This window comes from Dreissena polymorpha, unplaced genomic scaffold (assembly GCF_020536995.1).
Source record: "Dreissena polymorpha isolate Duluth1 unplaced genomic scaffold, UMN_Dpol_1.0 chrUn017, whole genome shotgun sequence".
Lineage (NCBI taxonomy): Eukaryota > Metazoa > Mollusca > Bivalvia > Myida > Dreissenidae > Dreissena > Dreissena polymorpha.
In genome coordinates, this window is record NW_026273331.1 from 493,328 (window position 1) to 510,205 (window position 16,878).

At 37.0% G+C, this 16,878-nt stretch overlaps 1 protein-coding gene across 1 annotated transcript in view; it reads left to right on the forward strand.

Moving 5' to 3' along the window:
• LOC127863576 (sperm-associated antigen 1-like) overlaps positions 1-14,671 on the forward strand; it is a gene marked incomplete at its 3' end in the record, with an annotated part of 26,431 nt that extends 11,760 nt beyond the window's left edge. The window contains 10 exon segments of the mRNA XM_052403135.1: positions 125-224; positions 1,244-1,321; positions 3,545-3,651; positions 4,707-5,628; positions 6,672-6,843; positions 7,739-7,819; positions 8,292-8,682; positions 13,948-14,055; positions 14,583-14,643; positions 14,646-14,671. Coding sequence (XP_052259095.1) covers positions 125-224; positions 1,244-1,321; positions 3,545-3,651; positions 4,707-5,628; positions 6,672-6,843; positions 7,739-7,819; positions 8,292-8,682; positions 13,948-14,055; positions 14,583-14,643; positions 14,646-14,671 — 2,046 coding nt within the window.
• Between the last annotated feature and the right edge of the window lie 2,207 nt (positions 14,672-16,878).

The following is a 16,878-nucleotide window of genomic DNA, read 5'->3' on the forward strand; positions in this document are numbered from 1 at the left end:
AAGCAGAAAATGTTGTCTCTGATTAGCCTGTGCTGCGCAGGCTAATTCCAGATGACACTTGTGGCTCATGCCTTTATCCCAGTGTTTCCAGAACGTGGCTCATATAGTGTGTATGTTTTTGCAGGCGTTCCGGTCCAATGACTTCAAGGAGGCTGTGACGTACTACTGCAGAAGTATCTGCCTGCTCCCCACTGCTGCTTCATACAACAACAGGGCTCTTGCACGTATGCTGTTTATATGCTTTCAAAATGACTAATGACAAGAGTGTTTTTTTTCTTGTTTTCAAGGGAAGATAACAACACTTTTTTGCTTATATTTTCTTTATTCCCCTTATTAGAGCTTATTTACTTATTAATAAATTATGCATTTATATATGACTCTAATAACTCTAAGCTTTTGGACACTTGTAATAACAATGATTTGTGTCTGAAATTTTAGATACAAACAATATTTAAAAAATACAGGTGTCCATAAATTTAGAGAAAAAAAGATACAGGTGTTAGTTAGAGATGCTGTAATTAAACTATCGCATGGACGATCAGATAAGGGTATGCTATGTACATCAATTGTTTCAACAAGTAATACATCATGCTTGTAAAATACCACTCCGTACAGTATAAATTACTTTAAGAATTGCTTCATTTTAAGCTGTTGGCTAAAACCAATACATAGTTATTTACCAAATTACGCAAATGGTTGATCGCCTTAAAGCATTTGTCTGCTAGGTTTTATTACCTTGATCTGGTTGTAAAAAATGATCAAAGTGTCCCCAGATAACCGCAACCGTGCAAATTTCTGGTATAATAGCATCGATAAATAAACTGTCTGAAAATTTAGAGATATTTATTATGGACGAAAACCTGTATGTCTGAAAATTTAGAGTCCCAAAAAGTAATTAATTTTGCTAAAAACGTGGATATCAAATAAGTTAGATTGTCCATGAACTAAGACTAATTACGGTCACATATACCTTAAAAGTATTACTTGATCTATTTATTGGTTCATACGTTTGACATTTCAAAATTAACAGCTCAGAAATGGGGAAAACGATGGAAGCTTGGCAACTTACAATGTCATTATGTCTGAGAATCCTAAATTTTATAGTTAAGTACATTTTTCTTAAACTTCGATTTTGGATACAGGATAATATAACAAAAAATAGGACATATGCAAGGAAAGAACAGTTAATCAAATTGTCGTATTACAGTTAAAATGTTTAGCATTTCTTTGTTTATATTTGCAGACTTGAAACTGTCACAGTGGCATGAGGCAATATCGGATGTGAATACTGTGTTGAAAATGGAACCAGACAATGTTAAAGGTAGGAACCAGACAATGTTAAAGGTTGGAACCAGACCATGTTAAATGTAGGAACCAGACAATTTTTAAGGTAGGAACCAGACAATTTTAAAGGTAGGAACCAGACAATATTAAATGTAGGAACCAGACAATGTTAAAGAAAGGAACCAGACAATGTTGAAGGTAGGAATCAGACAATGTTAATGGTAAGGACCAAACAATGTTAAAGGTAGGAACCAGACAATGTTAAAAGTAGGAACCAGACAATGTTAAAGGTAGGAATCAGACAGTGTTAAATGTCGGAACCAGACAATGTAAACAGTAGGAAAAAGACAATGTTAAAGGTAGGCCATTGTTACTGTATTAAGGCTTGTTACCAAACTTAATAAGTAAATCCTAAATCCAAACCAGACAAAATAAAACCAGAGCTTTGTAACAGACAAATTGGACCTCCATGACTAGGTTTATGTTGTCCATTAAAAAACAAAATCTTCCTCAACCTTCTGTCAGTAGTTTTGAGTTATTGCAAGAAGCAGATTTTAGTACTCAATTGTTTCTCTAACCATGCCAACCATAATTTCATACATGCCATAAATTTTCATACCAATTCCGGGACATTGAGCTCAATTTTCCGGGACTTTTGTCGATTTTCCCGGACATGTTTACATATAGCGATATATATAGACATATATGCATTTTTGATACGCATTTTTTCACATCGTAAATTGCTAAGTTCGAAAGACATTGTAAATTGCTAAGTTCTAAAGACTATCTAAAATACACAAGATCTATTAACGTCAAATTAAACATTACTACTTCCGTTACTAGATAGAAGCCACGTGCTTTTCGTGTGAAAAAAGAGCACCAAATTAGTTTTGTGTACCTGTCACATATCTGCAGGAAACGCGTGGGCGTATTCACGGCCGCATAAAAACTTCGTAGCGCATTTGTTACTATTTAAAGATTTGATGAAATAACATCTAATCGGGCGTTTTTTTCCCACTGAACGCGCGTAAATCGCCTGACGTGAAGTTAATTTTTTTACACAACACAAAATACACCCACACTTTCCACTCGACGTTCTACATGTCTGCATGACTTTCGCGCGCTTTTTATTGACAAAGGATAAAATACTGTTTATTTGATGCTAGAATTTGTTAATGTCGCGTAAGCATTAAAATTCGGAAGCGTGTTTCGGATTGCAAGTTGAATAATGCTCATTTGAGAATCGAATGAAACATTTACAGTTGTGCGTAATTAATTCATCAAACTGCCATAAAATCACACGCTTATGAAAATTATGTCACTCGTCGTCTGCATGACTTACTGCAGGTGCTCTGCTTACGAGTGTTGTCGCTCATTCAAAGCGTGCGCCAACAAAGTGCCATCAAATCAGTATATTAAAGCCAATTAACAACCACATTAAACAAAGCCGCCTTTTGGGTTTGACAGCCAACATGAGACAATCGATATGATAACAGGACCCTTGTTAATTGATCGATTTTGACACTTAGCCTAGTAACCTCTTCAGGTAGGTATTGCCATGGAGACTCTGCGGATTAGTGGGAACGCAGTGATTCGAGGTGTAGTTCAGCCTAAAATAAGGTACATGAATATATGGATTTTGTAAAATCCGGGACATTTGACAGATTTTCGGGACTGTGGGACATGTTCTTCATTTCCAGGACAATCCCGGGCAATCTGGGACGTATGGCATGTATGCATAATTTTGAACTATGGAACAATTTACTGAAATAATATTCACATTCACAATACGGCCCTCTATTCACATACCAAAATAAATAAGCCTATTACTTAAGCAGGATCCATTATTTCTAGCAATGACCATTTTGTCTGACAACAAAATACATGAATATTCCCCATATGGCACTGTACCCACTTCCTGAGTTTCATTTACCTAGCTTTAGTACTTTTTGACTTATTGCAGGAACCAGATTGTTTGGACGGACTAACGGACAAACAGGCAGACTTAACTGAAATAGATATGCATATTCCCTATAGGGGGGTCCCTAGGACAACATGTTTCGCAAATGTTCTATGTCCAGTTTTTCTAGAATGCAGCTCAGTTGGTGTCTGAGAAAGTCTTAGATCCCTCAAATGATCTTTGATTAGATGTCATCAATTCATTTACTGTCCACTCTGACTATACCACTGTTCTATACATTTACACACGTATAACATCATCAAGGTACATTAAATAATGTAACCTGTATATCATGTTCAGCCCTTATGAGACGTGGCACAGCCTACAAAGGCCTGAAGATGTTTGAAAAGGCCAGGCAAGACCTGGAGATTGTAGTCAGCAAAGAACCAAATAACAAAAAGGCACAGGTAATTCTCTTATATACATAATTTTGCATAATTTTGTTAAAAAATGTGTGGTCATTTGTGCTGCATATCCTGGTATTTTACCAAAATGTTTTAAGAGCTGTTAAAATTTTTATGTCCCCCACAATAGTAGTGGGGGACATATTGTTTTTGCCCTGTCTGTTGGTCTGTCTGTTGGTCTGTTTGCGCCAACTTTAACATTTTGCAATAACTTTTGCTATATTAAAGATAGCAACTTCATATTTGGCATGCATGTGTATCTCATGAAGCTGCACATTTTGAGTGGTGAAAGGTCAAGGTCATCCTTCAAGGTCAGAGGTCAAATATATGTGGCCAAAATCGCTCATTTTATGAAGACTTTTGCAATATTGAAGATAGCAACTTGATATTTGGCATGCATGTGTATCTCATGGAGCTGCACATTTTGAGTGGTGAAAGGTCAAGGTCATCCTTCAAGGTCAGAGGTCAAATATATGTGGCCCAAATCGCTTATTTTATGAATACTTTTGCAATATTGAAGATAGCACCTTGATATTTGGCATGCATGTGCATCTCATGGAGCTGCACATTTTGAGTGGTGAAAGGTCAAGGTCAAGGTCATCCTTCAAGGTCAGAGGTCAAATATATGTGGCCCAAATCGCTTATTTTATGAATACTTTTGCAATATTGAAGATAGCAACTTGATATTTGGCATGCATGCGTATCTCATGGAGCTGCACATTTTGAGTGGTTCAAGGTCAAGGTCATCCTTCACAAGGTCAAGGTCATCCTACAAGGTCAAACATCATATAGGGGGACATTGTGTTTCACAAACACATCTTGTTATTTGAAAAAAAGGCATCCCATTTGAACTTACGTCACCAATTCAATTGGCATGTTGGATGTATTTTTCAAAATATTCTCCTATGTCGTTAAATTTGTTTTGGCAAGATCTGTTTTATTTTTGTTATGATAACTTAAATAATAGATGTAAAGTTGTAAGGTGATTATCATATGCCATCAAATTTATGAATAATGTAATAATGGTTGTCTAAAGTGTGACATAATTGAAATTTAAGGAGGCATTAGCAGAAATAACCAAAGCAAAAGAAGAGAAGAAGAAAACAGGCAGAAGAATGCAGATTGAAGAAGTTGATGAAGCCGAGGATCAAGAAAAATATACTTCCAAGGGAGTTAATCAATCCCAAAAGGGAGAGAATCATATTGGAAAGGGAGATCACTTGACAAATGCTGGAAATGTCAATGGTCTTAATGAAGCTAAGAAGCCTGCTAGAAGAATGAAAATTGAAGAAGTTGAGGATGACGATGATAAGAACAATGAAATTGAAAATCATGGAGAGAGGAACAAACTGAATGGAAATGCAGAAACTAGGTTTGAGTGCACAGAATATACAATCGCAAACAATAACAGTCAAAGAGCAAAAGATATATGGAATGAAGATGAAGTGACTAAAAGTAATGACAATGCAATTACCGGAGTTCCAATTGTAGAACAAGAGTTGGTAGCTAGTGATATGGCGATAAATAAATCAAACAGTGCACATCAGATGGCAAATGGTTCAGTTGAAATGACAAATGGTGAACAAAAGACTGAAAGCAATCAGAGAAGTGGTTCTCCTGTTGAAATAAAACCAGATATAAATATGTCAGAGACTTTTGACAGTGAGTCAAAAGAGAACAAGGATTCAGTATTAGCGGATAATGGGGTGAATGATGATGACAGCAAAACTCCAGAAGTTCAGTCTGATAAAACAGAAGACAATGATGTGGATGAATTTGCAGATAATGAAGGTGTTGAGAATGATAAAAAGGCAAAGCCAGAGCCAGTAGTTCAGCATGTGAAGCGTCCTGTGTTCTACATGACAGATTATCCACTGGACTGCCTGAATCTGAAGGAAGAAGCCACCACCCTGTTCAGGAGCGGTCAATATGGGGACGCTGCTAAGGTGTACGGAAACATTATTGACATTTTAGAAAAAGGTATTGGTCAGTATTTGAGCGACCTTCTGGGCGAACTGAGCTTTATACATGTGTGTAAAGTTTTAGTAACAGATTAGCCTGTGCATTGTGCACAGGCTAGTGAGGGATGACACTTTCTGTCTACATTTGATTTTTGTTTTGAAGAGAATTCCATTAAAAATAAAATCCATACAAGCAGAAATTTGTGTCCCTCATTAGCCATTGTGTACTGCAAAGGCTTATTTGGGATGACGCTTTACGCACATGCATTATGCTCAGTTTACCCAGAATCCCACTTGTTTGATACATGTTTGGTTTGAAAATTTCTGTTCTCTTGCAAAAGTCTGTCTTACCCCAGACAAAGCCTGTAAAACTTACTGCTGGCGAGGATAGTTTGCTCTAATTGTAGTTATTGAATAAAATCTACAATAATTGTATACAAATCTATCATGGTCACAAAGTGATGTTTCAAAACCAAGCAGCCAACAGAATATTGTATCTGCACCAAATTTGATTTTATAAAGAATGATCTTTACCTTACGTTACACATAGCTCGTGTTTAAATGGCTTCACATGTAAAGCATCTTAAAATCTTATACAAGTGGGATGATGTTATATAAGAGTCACTTTGTCAGTTTGTACTTTGGTTGATCAGTCTGTCCATATAAGTTTATGGAGTGAAACTTTCACAATTGATAAGTCAGGTATGTGACAACTTTCTAGTTAAGGTTGCTTTAGAAGGGTCAAACATGATTTACAAACAGCTCCTATTAGCCCTTTCTCATTTAGAAGCAACATGAAAATGGCTATGTGCAACCAGCATAAAACCAGAACAGCCTGCGAGTAACTTTCAGTCTGTTCAGGTTTTAATCTGTTTGCTGCTCATCAGTATCTTCAGGTTGGAAATGAACCCTTTAAAACTTGAATCTAGTAAGAAAGGTCTCTAATTTAATTTGATTTTCTAAGGGACTTAAAACATGTCAAAGTGTCTGAGTGGTCAGGGGTCAAAATGGTGTCAAATTCACTGCTCAAAACTTATAGTTATTCCTTGCCCATGTCCCCAGCACCAGACCAGCAGGTGAACCTGTCCCTGATGTACAGCAACCGCGCTGCATGTCACCTGAAGACAGGGGACCTCCCCGCCACTGTACGGGACTGCACCACCTCCCTTGATATCATACCCCATATGGTGAAACCCCTTGTCAGGAGGGCCAGTGCGTATGAGCATCTAGAGAGGTAGGTAGGCTCAGCTCACATGGTGAAATGCCTGTGCTTAAAGTGTTGTCCCAGATTAGCCTGTGCAGTCCACACAGGCTAATCATGGACCTCACTTTTCGTCTGTTTTTTTCTTTAGACAAAAATGTAATAACAGCAAAGTTTAGTCCTTGATTAGCCTGTGCTTTCTGCACAGGCTAATCTGGGACAACACTTTACACTTAAGAATTAAGCTCAGTTCTTATGTGAGATAAGATGGCCTTGTTTTGCTGTTACCTTGAGTGAACACAATGTTTTTGGTTTGCATGTAAATTAAGTTTTGACTAGAAAGTGATGTCATAATTAAGGGAAGAACCACATGGAAGGAAAATTACCCCCCCCCCCCCCCCCTCCCCCTCTCTGGCTTTATGTATGAGAGGAACTCTTACTGTTGGACAGACCAAGTAATAGTTAGACTGGCTTAGTTCACTCTGCTTTTCTGTTTATGCATGGTTGTTTTTCGCTTTTTCAAACATAAGAAGTTTATCACATCATGCAATGATTGACCAATAAAATATTAATGGATGTTTTGCCAGAAAATACACCCCCACATGCTACATATGAGTTGTTTTTTGTGAAAACTGGGCATAATGTATGTGCATAAAGTGTCATCCCAGATTAGCCTGTGCAGTTCACACAGGCTTATCAGGGACAACAATTTCCGCTTTTATGACATTTTTCGTTGAAATGAAGTCCTTTCTTAGCAAAAATCCAATTTAGGCGGAAAGTGTCGTCCCTGATTAGCCTGTGCGGACTGCACAGGCTAATATGGGATGACACTTTACGCACATGCATTATGCCCAGTTTTCACAGAACACGACTCATTTTGACATTGTATGTTGTGCTTAACTGGACCTATATGTATTTCATGTTGCAGGTATAAGCTAGCCTACAGAGACTATCGCCATGTGTTGTTGCTGGACAGTCGGGTAGAGCAGGCTCATCTTGGAACTAAAAGGTCTGTCAGTAGGCAGGACTCTGAAATGGTTGGGATTGTAGCATTCATTATTGTTTACTGATAGTGATTGGTATAGAAACATTATAAAATCTCTCGGTCTTTAAAACTTGATTTACAGAGATTTTTATGAGACAATTATTTAACTTTTAGAATGACCATCTTTTTTATCAAATAACATTGTCACTCATAAGACCTGCAATAGCCATGAATTATTTGAACAACAATTTGTGCCTTTTTGAAATTTTCTGTAGAATTTCAATAAATTTCATGAAATGGAAGGCAAATATAGCATAATGATCATCACTATATAAGAATATCTAGTAGCAAGAATATTAAGTGACAAGAATATCTTTAACAAACCTTTAACAATTTTGTTAGCCAATTATTTGCAACAATCTAAATTAAAAAAAACCAGGAATGTGTGACTTACACATGAGTGATCTTATTACAGTTATGGTAATGATTGTTTCAGATGTCAGGGCTATTTGACTGAAAAAGATGGACCTCACTGGAGGGCAAACGTTGAGCTACCAAAAGTGAATCCTACAGAAATACCTGACATAGTAGGTCTAGATGGAAAGTCTACCTCACAGATGGTTTATCCATCACTTACTCCCAGCCAATCAGATCAGGACTTTGCCAGCACTGCTCAGCTATTGGCTAGCTCTCAAACATCCAGCCACCAATCAGATTCCAGTTTAGAAATAAACAGCAAATCAGATGTGAGCTCAGAAACAAATAGCCAATCAAATGCAACCACAGGTTCTGGTGACAGCAGGGATGCCCAAAAGGAAGTTCAAAAACTGTCAACTCAGGAGTTGTTTGAGAAGCTGAAAGCAGAAGGAAATGAATTAGTGAAACAGGTAATGTTATTTTTAGCTCGGCTGTTTTCGAAGAAAACCCGAGGTATTGTCATAGCCAGCTCGTCCGCCGTCCGCGTCGTGCTAAAACCTTAGCATTTGCTCTAAAATCAAAGGGCTTCCATCTACAACTTTAAAACTTCATATGTAGCTGCACCTTAATGAGTTCTACACGCCACTCCCATTTTTGGGTCACTAGGTCAAAGGTCAAGGTCACTGTGACCTCTTAAAAAAAATAAAATCTGACAAGCTTTCATTTAGTAAAAAATGCATCTGCAGCCGAACGTTGGCACCCATTATGCGGTGCTATTGTACAGTTTTACATTCGTGGATCTGTCAGCTGAGAAATCTAAGGAAATTAATGTTCCACAAATAAAAAACATTTTACAGTATGTATCTTTACATTTACAGAACTTGTTAATGTTGGCTCTTAAGAATGTAATTCTTTATTATGAAAGTCACATTTTACAAATCATAGTGGAAGCAATCTGGCAGATAGTATATGAGATGGCTGCAAAAACTGCCTTTTTTTTGTGCATTTTATTTGTGCGTGCAATGATAGATAGTGCAAGGTCAAGTGTAAATTGTAGTGACATGCATGGATTCCTCCAATCTTGTTCAGAGGGAAAAAAAATTTACAATTTGAAAGAAAATAACAAGCAAACACCAATCAGCTTTGCACATGCCCTGATAGCAGACATCTGGTTTTCTAAGGATATTATACACTGCAGTTCCATTATATCGCGATTGACGGGGTCCAAAGATCGCGATCGCGATATATCAGGAGCGCGATATAAATCCAGACATGTATGACTTAGTTGTTAAGCAGTTGATGTGCTGTTATTGTGTCAAATTTCATCGGTGTTTTCATTTTATGTACGGCGCTGCTTTATCTTTGTAACGTAATAATTGCAAACCAATTTTACATGTACTTTTGTACAACAACAACAAAATATTTATTTGTATAAAAGTAATATCGTAATTAAAGTTTTGATTACCGTGGAAATTGTTATGCCATTATTAATTTTTATTTTCAGGTATGATCAGCGTAATATACACCTACATTTGTGCAGTGTATAAAAGATATACACCTACATTTGTGTAGTGTAGAAACCTAGATTTACGCTACTTTCCTAGTTATTATTTTCACGTGTTAAAAAGCGATATGGCACGTAATGCGCTTAAACAAATTATCGTTGCATTAATTACGCACAATGTTAATGTTTCGTTTGATTCTCAAATGAGCTTTACTAAATTTGTAATCCGAAACACGCTTCCGAATTTTAATGCTAATGCGACATTAACAAAATCTAGCGTCAAATAAACAGTGCTAAAATATCCTTTGTCTCCATAAAAAGCGCGTGAAAATTATGCAGACAAGTAGAACGTCGCATGGAAAGTGAGGGTGTATTTTGTGTTGTATAAAAACATGAACATCACGTCAAGCGATTTACGCGTGTTCAGTGGGAAAAAAGGCCCCGATTAGACGTTATTTCATCACATTTTAAATAGTAACAAATGCCAAAATGTATTTGATATTTAGAATAATTGCGAATGTGTGTGTGTACTGAGCACTTTTATCGTAAATATTTACCGTAGTTTGCTTTAAAACTGGAATATACGGGATTATTGGGTAATGATGAGCGATATCAACTATATAATATAAACAAAATGAAACGACTGTATATACGCATAGTCAAACAATAGTTATAATAAGCTGATAATTAACAAAACGACAATTAAGTGTTGATTATTGATGTGGCTTCAAACCGCTAATTGTCTCAGCTAAAATATAATAGCAAAAACAACAAACTGACATTATTATCGAGAATGAGACACTAATAACTCAAGTGCTGCAAACAACTCAATCAGTGTTAAAACAACACTGTCACTTACGGTCTGTTTTCACGCTTCACTGCCTGTCAAGTATAAGCCGCAAAATAACGGGTGATCAATTTCTAGCCAGAACCGGTTGTTATCGCAGTTTGCATATTGTCAGATTATAACTTGTCAACGAATTTTTTATTTTAATGTGTTTTTGTGATCGTTCTTGCCGGATTTTTTGGGAGCCATAGCCGACTCGCGATATTATGGACAGCGCGATATAACGGATTGCGATGTAACGGAGTTGTAGTGTATTGTTTTGGCAACATATCTTTTTTGTTCTCACATTAGCAATATGCTTATGTATTTATTTTATCCCACTTTTACAGCGAAATCGGTTGATTAAAGCCCCGTTTATTAAATTTCATCTATAATCAACGGCAAGGCTATAATCAATGGCACGAAATGACGTCATCAACTGCCGAACCGGGACTACTTTTTCCCACGCACCTCGTCACCTGTGTTTGCCAAGTGCATCAATAATAAAAACAATCTCAAATGTTTGTCAATCTTAATGACCTTAAAACAAAGGAAAGTAGCAAAAAAACATGTTTTTTTGTCATTTATTTTTATTAAAACCTCAAGTATTAGGTAAATTTAACACTATGCAAATAGGTTCTGTTGTTGTTGCTCCCCTTTGAAGAAGTCAGTGCGAGTTGCTCCCCTTTGACCGTAGAAAACAATCGTCTGGACCAAGAAATCCTGTGTTAATTTACAAGCTGTACTCGGATATGCATCCATCTGATTTTTCTTCAAAGCATCTTTTCTACCTGGCAATACGCACAAATGACTCTGCATCCCGGTGATTCTTGCGTCAACAATTGGGTGTCAACAAGTTAGGTCAGATGCTGAAGGCCATGGCAAAAGACTCCGGCTTTCTCAAGCACAAGAGAATAACGAACCACTCAGTTCGCAAATTCCTGGTCCAAAAATTTCGAAATACAAATATCCACCCACTGAAGCCATGGCAATAACAGGGCACAAAAATGTCCAGTCCTTAACCAATTATTCCAACATATCTGTTGAACAGCTGCAAAAGTGTTCATTCTTGCTCAGTCCAGTAAATGTAACAATCCAACAGTTCCTCTTGTACACCTTCAAGCACCGAAACTATGGCCGAAATGCAGCCTAGACAACCACTGTCTACCGTCGAACAAGTTGATCTTGATGTTCGCCCCACCCAGTCACTTCACGGTTCACCAGCGTTCGAACAACTTTGCCTCACAATTCTTTGGTGCCACTTTCAACATTCAAAATGTTAATGTATATAATTAGCTTAAATCCAAGTAATCTTTGTTATTTCGTCACGAAATAACCACATATTATAACAAAGAAGCAAATAATGTGCACCTCGTGATCGACTCGATAGTTTGATATCGAAAGTGAATTGTGTGTGGTGTTAGGCTACGTTGTAAACAAATGTAGTTCCTTGTATATAACAACTTAATGTCATATTGATATCATGAAACTTAAAGATTTGCAATTCAATATGATTAAAATTGTAATTAATAACACTCGACACTTTGTTACAGAACGATATTCTGATTTAAAAAAATGATTATTTGATCAGCGGTTATTTTTGGAACGCGTAGTAATACACTGACCTTGGTTACACTACAGTCATTATCAAAGTACGACAAACACTCGTGAAAACTTATTTTGTTTAAATAAAAAAAGTTTACTGAATAAAAAGTGGGATAAATAGAATAATAGGTCAGTGTTGATTATAGATCAGGTTTATCATGCTCGGCACGAAAACGAAAAAGCACTCGCCAAGGCTCGTGCTTTTTGTTTTCTAAGCCTCGCATGATAAACCTGATCTATAATCAACACTAACCTATTATTCTCTATATAATGCCCAATAAGTACAAATCTTTCAAACATCATTTTAAGTGTAAAGAATGCTTGATCAAAACAAGTTTTTCAAACATTTATATCTTACCATTTAAAATTAGCCTGGCTGCCAAACATCAGAGCTTAATTCATATGAGTAAAGTTTCCTCTTATTTTTAATACAAAAATCCAGTTTAGACAGAAACACCCGTGTGTGTTTTTCCAGTATGGGAATGGGGCCAGGTCCTTTTGAATTGGAGAATGTGCAGCGTTTTGGACTCAAATTGCGAATTAGTGTTGTTGCTGTTTTTCCTAAAAAATGCTTCAAATGGATAATAGAAGTGTTGTCAGTATTATTTTTTATGCCCTCAGTAGGGTGGCTTATAGCAGTTGAACTGTCCGTCTGTCTGTCTGTCTGTCTGTCTGTCTGTCTGTCCGTCAGTCTGTCCGTTCATCCGAATGCATGTGTATCTCATGGAGCTGCACATTTTGAGTGGTAAAAGGTAAAAGGATAAGATCAAGGTCATCCTTCAAGGTCAAATGTCAAATATATGGCTTCAAAGCGGTGCAGTAGAGGGCATTGTGTTTCTGACAAACACATCTCTTGTTTACTAAAGTTGAATGGCTGGGATGAACAAAATAGTAAACCTAAAAAAAATAATCCTTCAATTGTGAATATTAAGGTCCCATTTGGGAAAAATATCTACTTTTTATACTTTTTTAACGGGCGGCGTCCACAGCAGTGTCCGCTCTCTAGTTCAAATAGTTTTCATCCAATCTTCACCAAACTTGGTCAGAAGTTGTGTTTAGACAATATCTAGGTCAAATTCGAATATGGGTCATGCCGGGTAAAAAACTAGGTCACGGGGTCACTTAGTGCATTTCAAGGATTAAGCATGGTGTCCGCTCTCTAATTGAAGTAGTTTTCACCCGATCTTCACCAAATTTGGTCAGAAGTTGTGTCTAGATGATATGTAGGTCAAGTTTAAATATGGTTCATGCCGGGTCAAAAACTAGGTCACGAGGTTTCTAAGTGCATTTCAAGCATTTAGCATGGTGTCCGCTCTCTAATTGAAGTAGTTTTCATCTGATCTTCACCTAATTTGGTCAGAAGTTGTGTCTAGATGATATGTAGGTCAAGTTCGAATATGGGTCATGCAGGGTCAAAAACGAGGTCACGAGGTCACATAGTGCATTTCAAGCATTTAGCATGGTGTCTGCTCTCTAATTGAAGTAGTTTTTATCTGATCTTCACCAAATTTAGTCAGATGTTACATCTAAATGATATATAGGTCAAGTTCAAATATCGGTCATGCCAGGTCAATAACTAGGTCTCGAGGTCACTTAGTGCATTTCAAGCATTGAGCATGGCGTCCAAAACCTTTGAACGGGCGTATCTTGTGACAGTTTGGCACTCTTGTTTACATTAGGAATGGGGCCGAATACTGGACCCAATTTTAAACATATAAAAAACACTGGAAAGTGTCGTCCCTGATTAGTCTGTGCATACTGCAAATGCTAGTCTGAGATAATACTTTATGTTGGTTACAGGGCATGTTCAAGGAGGCTATAGTCCTGTACACGCAATGTGATGAGACCCTGCCCAACCAGACAGTCGTCTACACCAACAGGGCCCTCTGCTACATCAGGAACAACCAGGTACAGCAATTTGGCACAGCTTGCAGAATGCCTTGTTTATAAAATAAATATAGTGAAATCTGTTCATTTTGTAATGGGCAGTTGAGCCCAGTTGGTTGGTAGACTGCTGGATTTTAAATCTGAGGATTGCGGTTTTGATTCTCTTGTTTTATCATAATCATTTAATGAAAATATTACATACCTGATATTGCTATTGATCATAGGCTTTGATGGCTCAATCAAGGTTATGCTCTCATATGGATTTAAATCTTATTATGAGCCTTGTTTTGTGAAAACTGGGCTTAATGCATATATGTAAATTGTCATCACAGATTAGCCTGTGCAGTCTTCACAGCCTTATCAAGGGTGGCACTTTCCCCTTGTGTAGTATTTTTAATTTAAAGGAAGTATTTCTTGAGAGAAAGTTTTATCCCAGGCTAATCTGGTACAACACTCTACCAACATGCATTAAGCCCTATTTTCCTAGAACAAGGCTCATCAGAATTTGAATGTCAGCATTAATCTCAGATTTGTACCTTGTGTTGTAGGCCAAAGAGGCAGAGGGGGACTGTACAAGGGCGTTGGCACTGGAAAAGGACAATGTTAAGGCCTGTTCAGACGAGCGCAGGCTAGAAAGGTACACATTTCATTCTGCACATGCTTATCAGGGGACCACACTTTCCACTTTTATTGAATTTTCTTTTAAAGGAAGTCTCTTTGTAAATGAAAATTCAGTCTTGGCAGAAAGTTTCGTCCCTGATTAGCCTGCATGGACTGCACAGGCTAATAAGGGACAACACTTTATGTGCTTGCATTAAGCCTTGTTTTTCAGAGACCAGCTCATTTGCAATCTTAGGCAAATGTCTCTCTATATTACACAATGCTCACAAACTGTCAGTCCACTGTAGAACACTTAGGCAAATGTCTCTCTATATTACACAATGCTCACAAACTGTCAGTCCACTGTAGAACACTTAGGCAATATCTCTCTATATTACACAATGCTCACAAACTGTCAGTCCATTGTAGAACACTTAGGCAAATGTCTCTCTATATTACACAATGCGTACAAACGTCAGTCCATTGTAGAACACTTAGGCAAATGTCTCTATATATTACACAATGCTCACAAACTGTCAGTCCATTGTAGAACACTTAGGCAAATGTCTCTCTATATTACACAATGCGCACAAACTGTCAGTCCATTGTAGAACACTTAGGCAAATGTCTCTATATATTACACAATGCTCACAAACTGTCAGTCCATTGTAGAACACTTAGGCAAATGTCTCTCTATATTACACAATGCTCACAAACTGTCAGTCCATTGTAGAACACTTAGGCAAATGTCTCTCTATATTACACAATGCGCACAAACTGTCAGTCCATTGTAGAACACTTAGGCAAATGTCTCTCTATATTACACAATGCATACAAACTGTCAGTCCATTGTAGAACACTTAGGCAAATGTCTCTATATATTACACAATGCTCACAAGACTGTCAGTCCATTGTAGAACACTTAGGCAAATGTCTCTCTATATTACACAATGCATACAAACTGTCAGTCCATTGTAGAACACTTAGGCAAATGTCTCTATATATTACACAATGCTCACAAACTGTCAGTCCACTGTAGAACACTTAGGCCAAATGTCTCTATATATTACACAATGCTCACAAACTGTCAGTCCACTGTAGAACACTTAGGCAAATGTCTCTATATATTACACAATGCTCACAAACTGTCAGTCCATTGTAGAACACTTAGGCAAATGTCTCTCTATATTACACAATGCGCACAAACTGTCAGTCCATTGTAGAACACTTAGGCAAATGTCTCTCTATATTACACAATGCGTCAAACTGTCAGTCCATTGTAGAAACACTTATGCAAATGTCTCTGATATATTACACAATGCGTACAAACTGTCAGTCCATTGTAGAACACTTAGGCAAATGTCTCTCTATATTACACAATGCTCACAAACTGTCAGTCCATTGTAGAACACTTAGGCAAATGTCTCTCTATATTACACAATGCTCACAACTGTCAGTCCATTGTAGAACACTTAGGCAAATGTCCCTCTATATACACAATGCTCACAAACTGTCAGTCCACTGTAGAACACTTAGGCAAATGTCTCTCTATATTACCACAATGCTCACAAACTGTCATCCATTGTAGAACACTTTTTATGAACGTAATGACAGTTCTAATCCCCTTTGTTATTTTTTAACTAAGGTTGATTATTATAACACAGTGTAAAATATGCTCTTGAGTTTGATTTCAGGTTTAAAAGGCTTAAAGTCTTTGCATTTAATTATTAGTAAGTGATGTTTTAAGCAGTTTAATTCTTGTCTGATGAAAAATTCTTTGCTGAACAATATTGTTCTATTCACACATAATCACTTTTTTTAATGACAAATGTAGATCTGAGAGATATGACTTCCTCCAAAGTTTGTTGTGTTGTCCCTTTGTCAGTCCGTTTGTCACAAACTTTTTAGGGATATATCTCAGAAACTATCCAAGAATTCAACTTGAAACTTCATGGGTCTTTGAAAATTATGAGATCTATAACCCTACCCTTTCTAAAATATGAGTTATTGCCCTTTGTTGTTTTTGTATGATGTAAGTTTTTCAGGCCTATAAATATCTCAGATACTATACAAGATTCCAACATGAACTTTCATGGGTGTGTATAGATTATCAATGAGAAGAATTGCAATGAATGAAGTCATAAGCCTGCACTCTGTTATTTTGCAGTTATTGCCCTTATCTAAAATCCGCAAAAAGAAATCAAGCATATATTTCCCTTTGTTTATGGTTGGAATACATACATG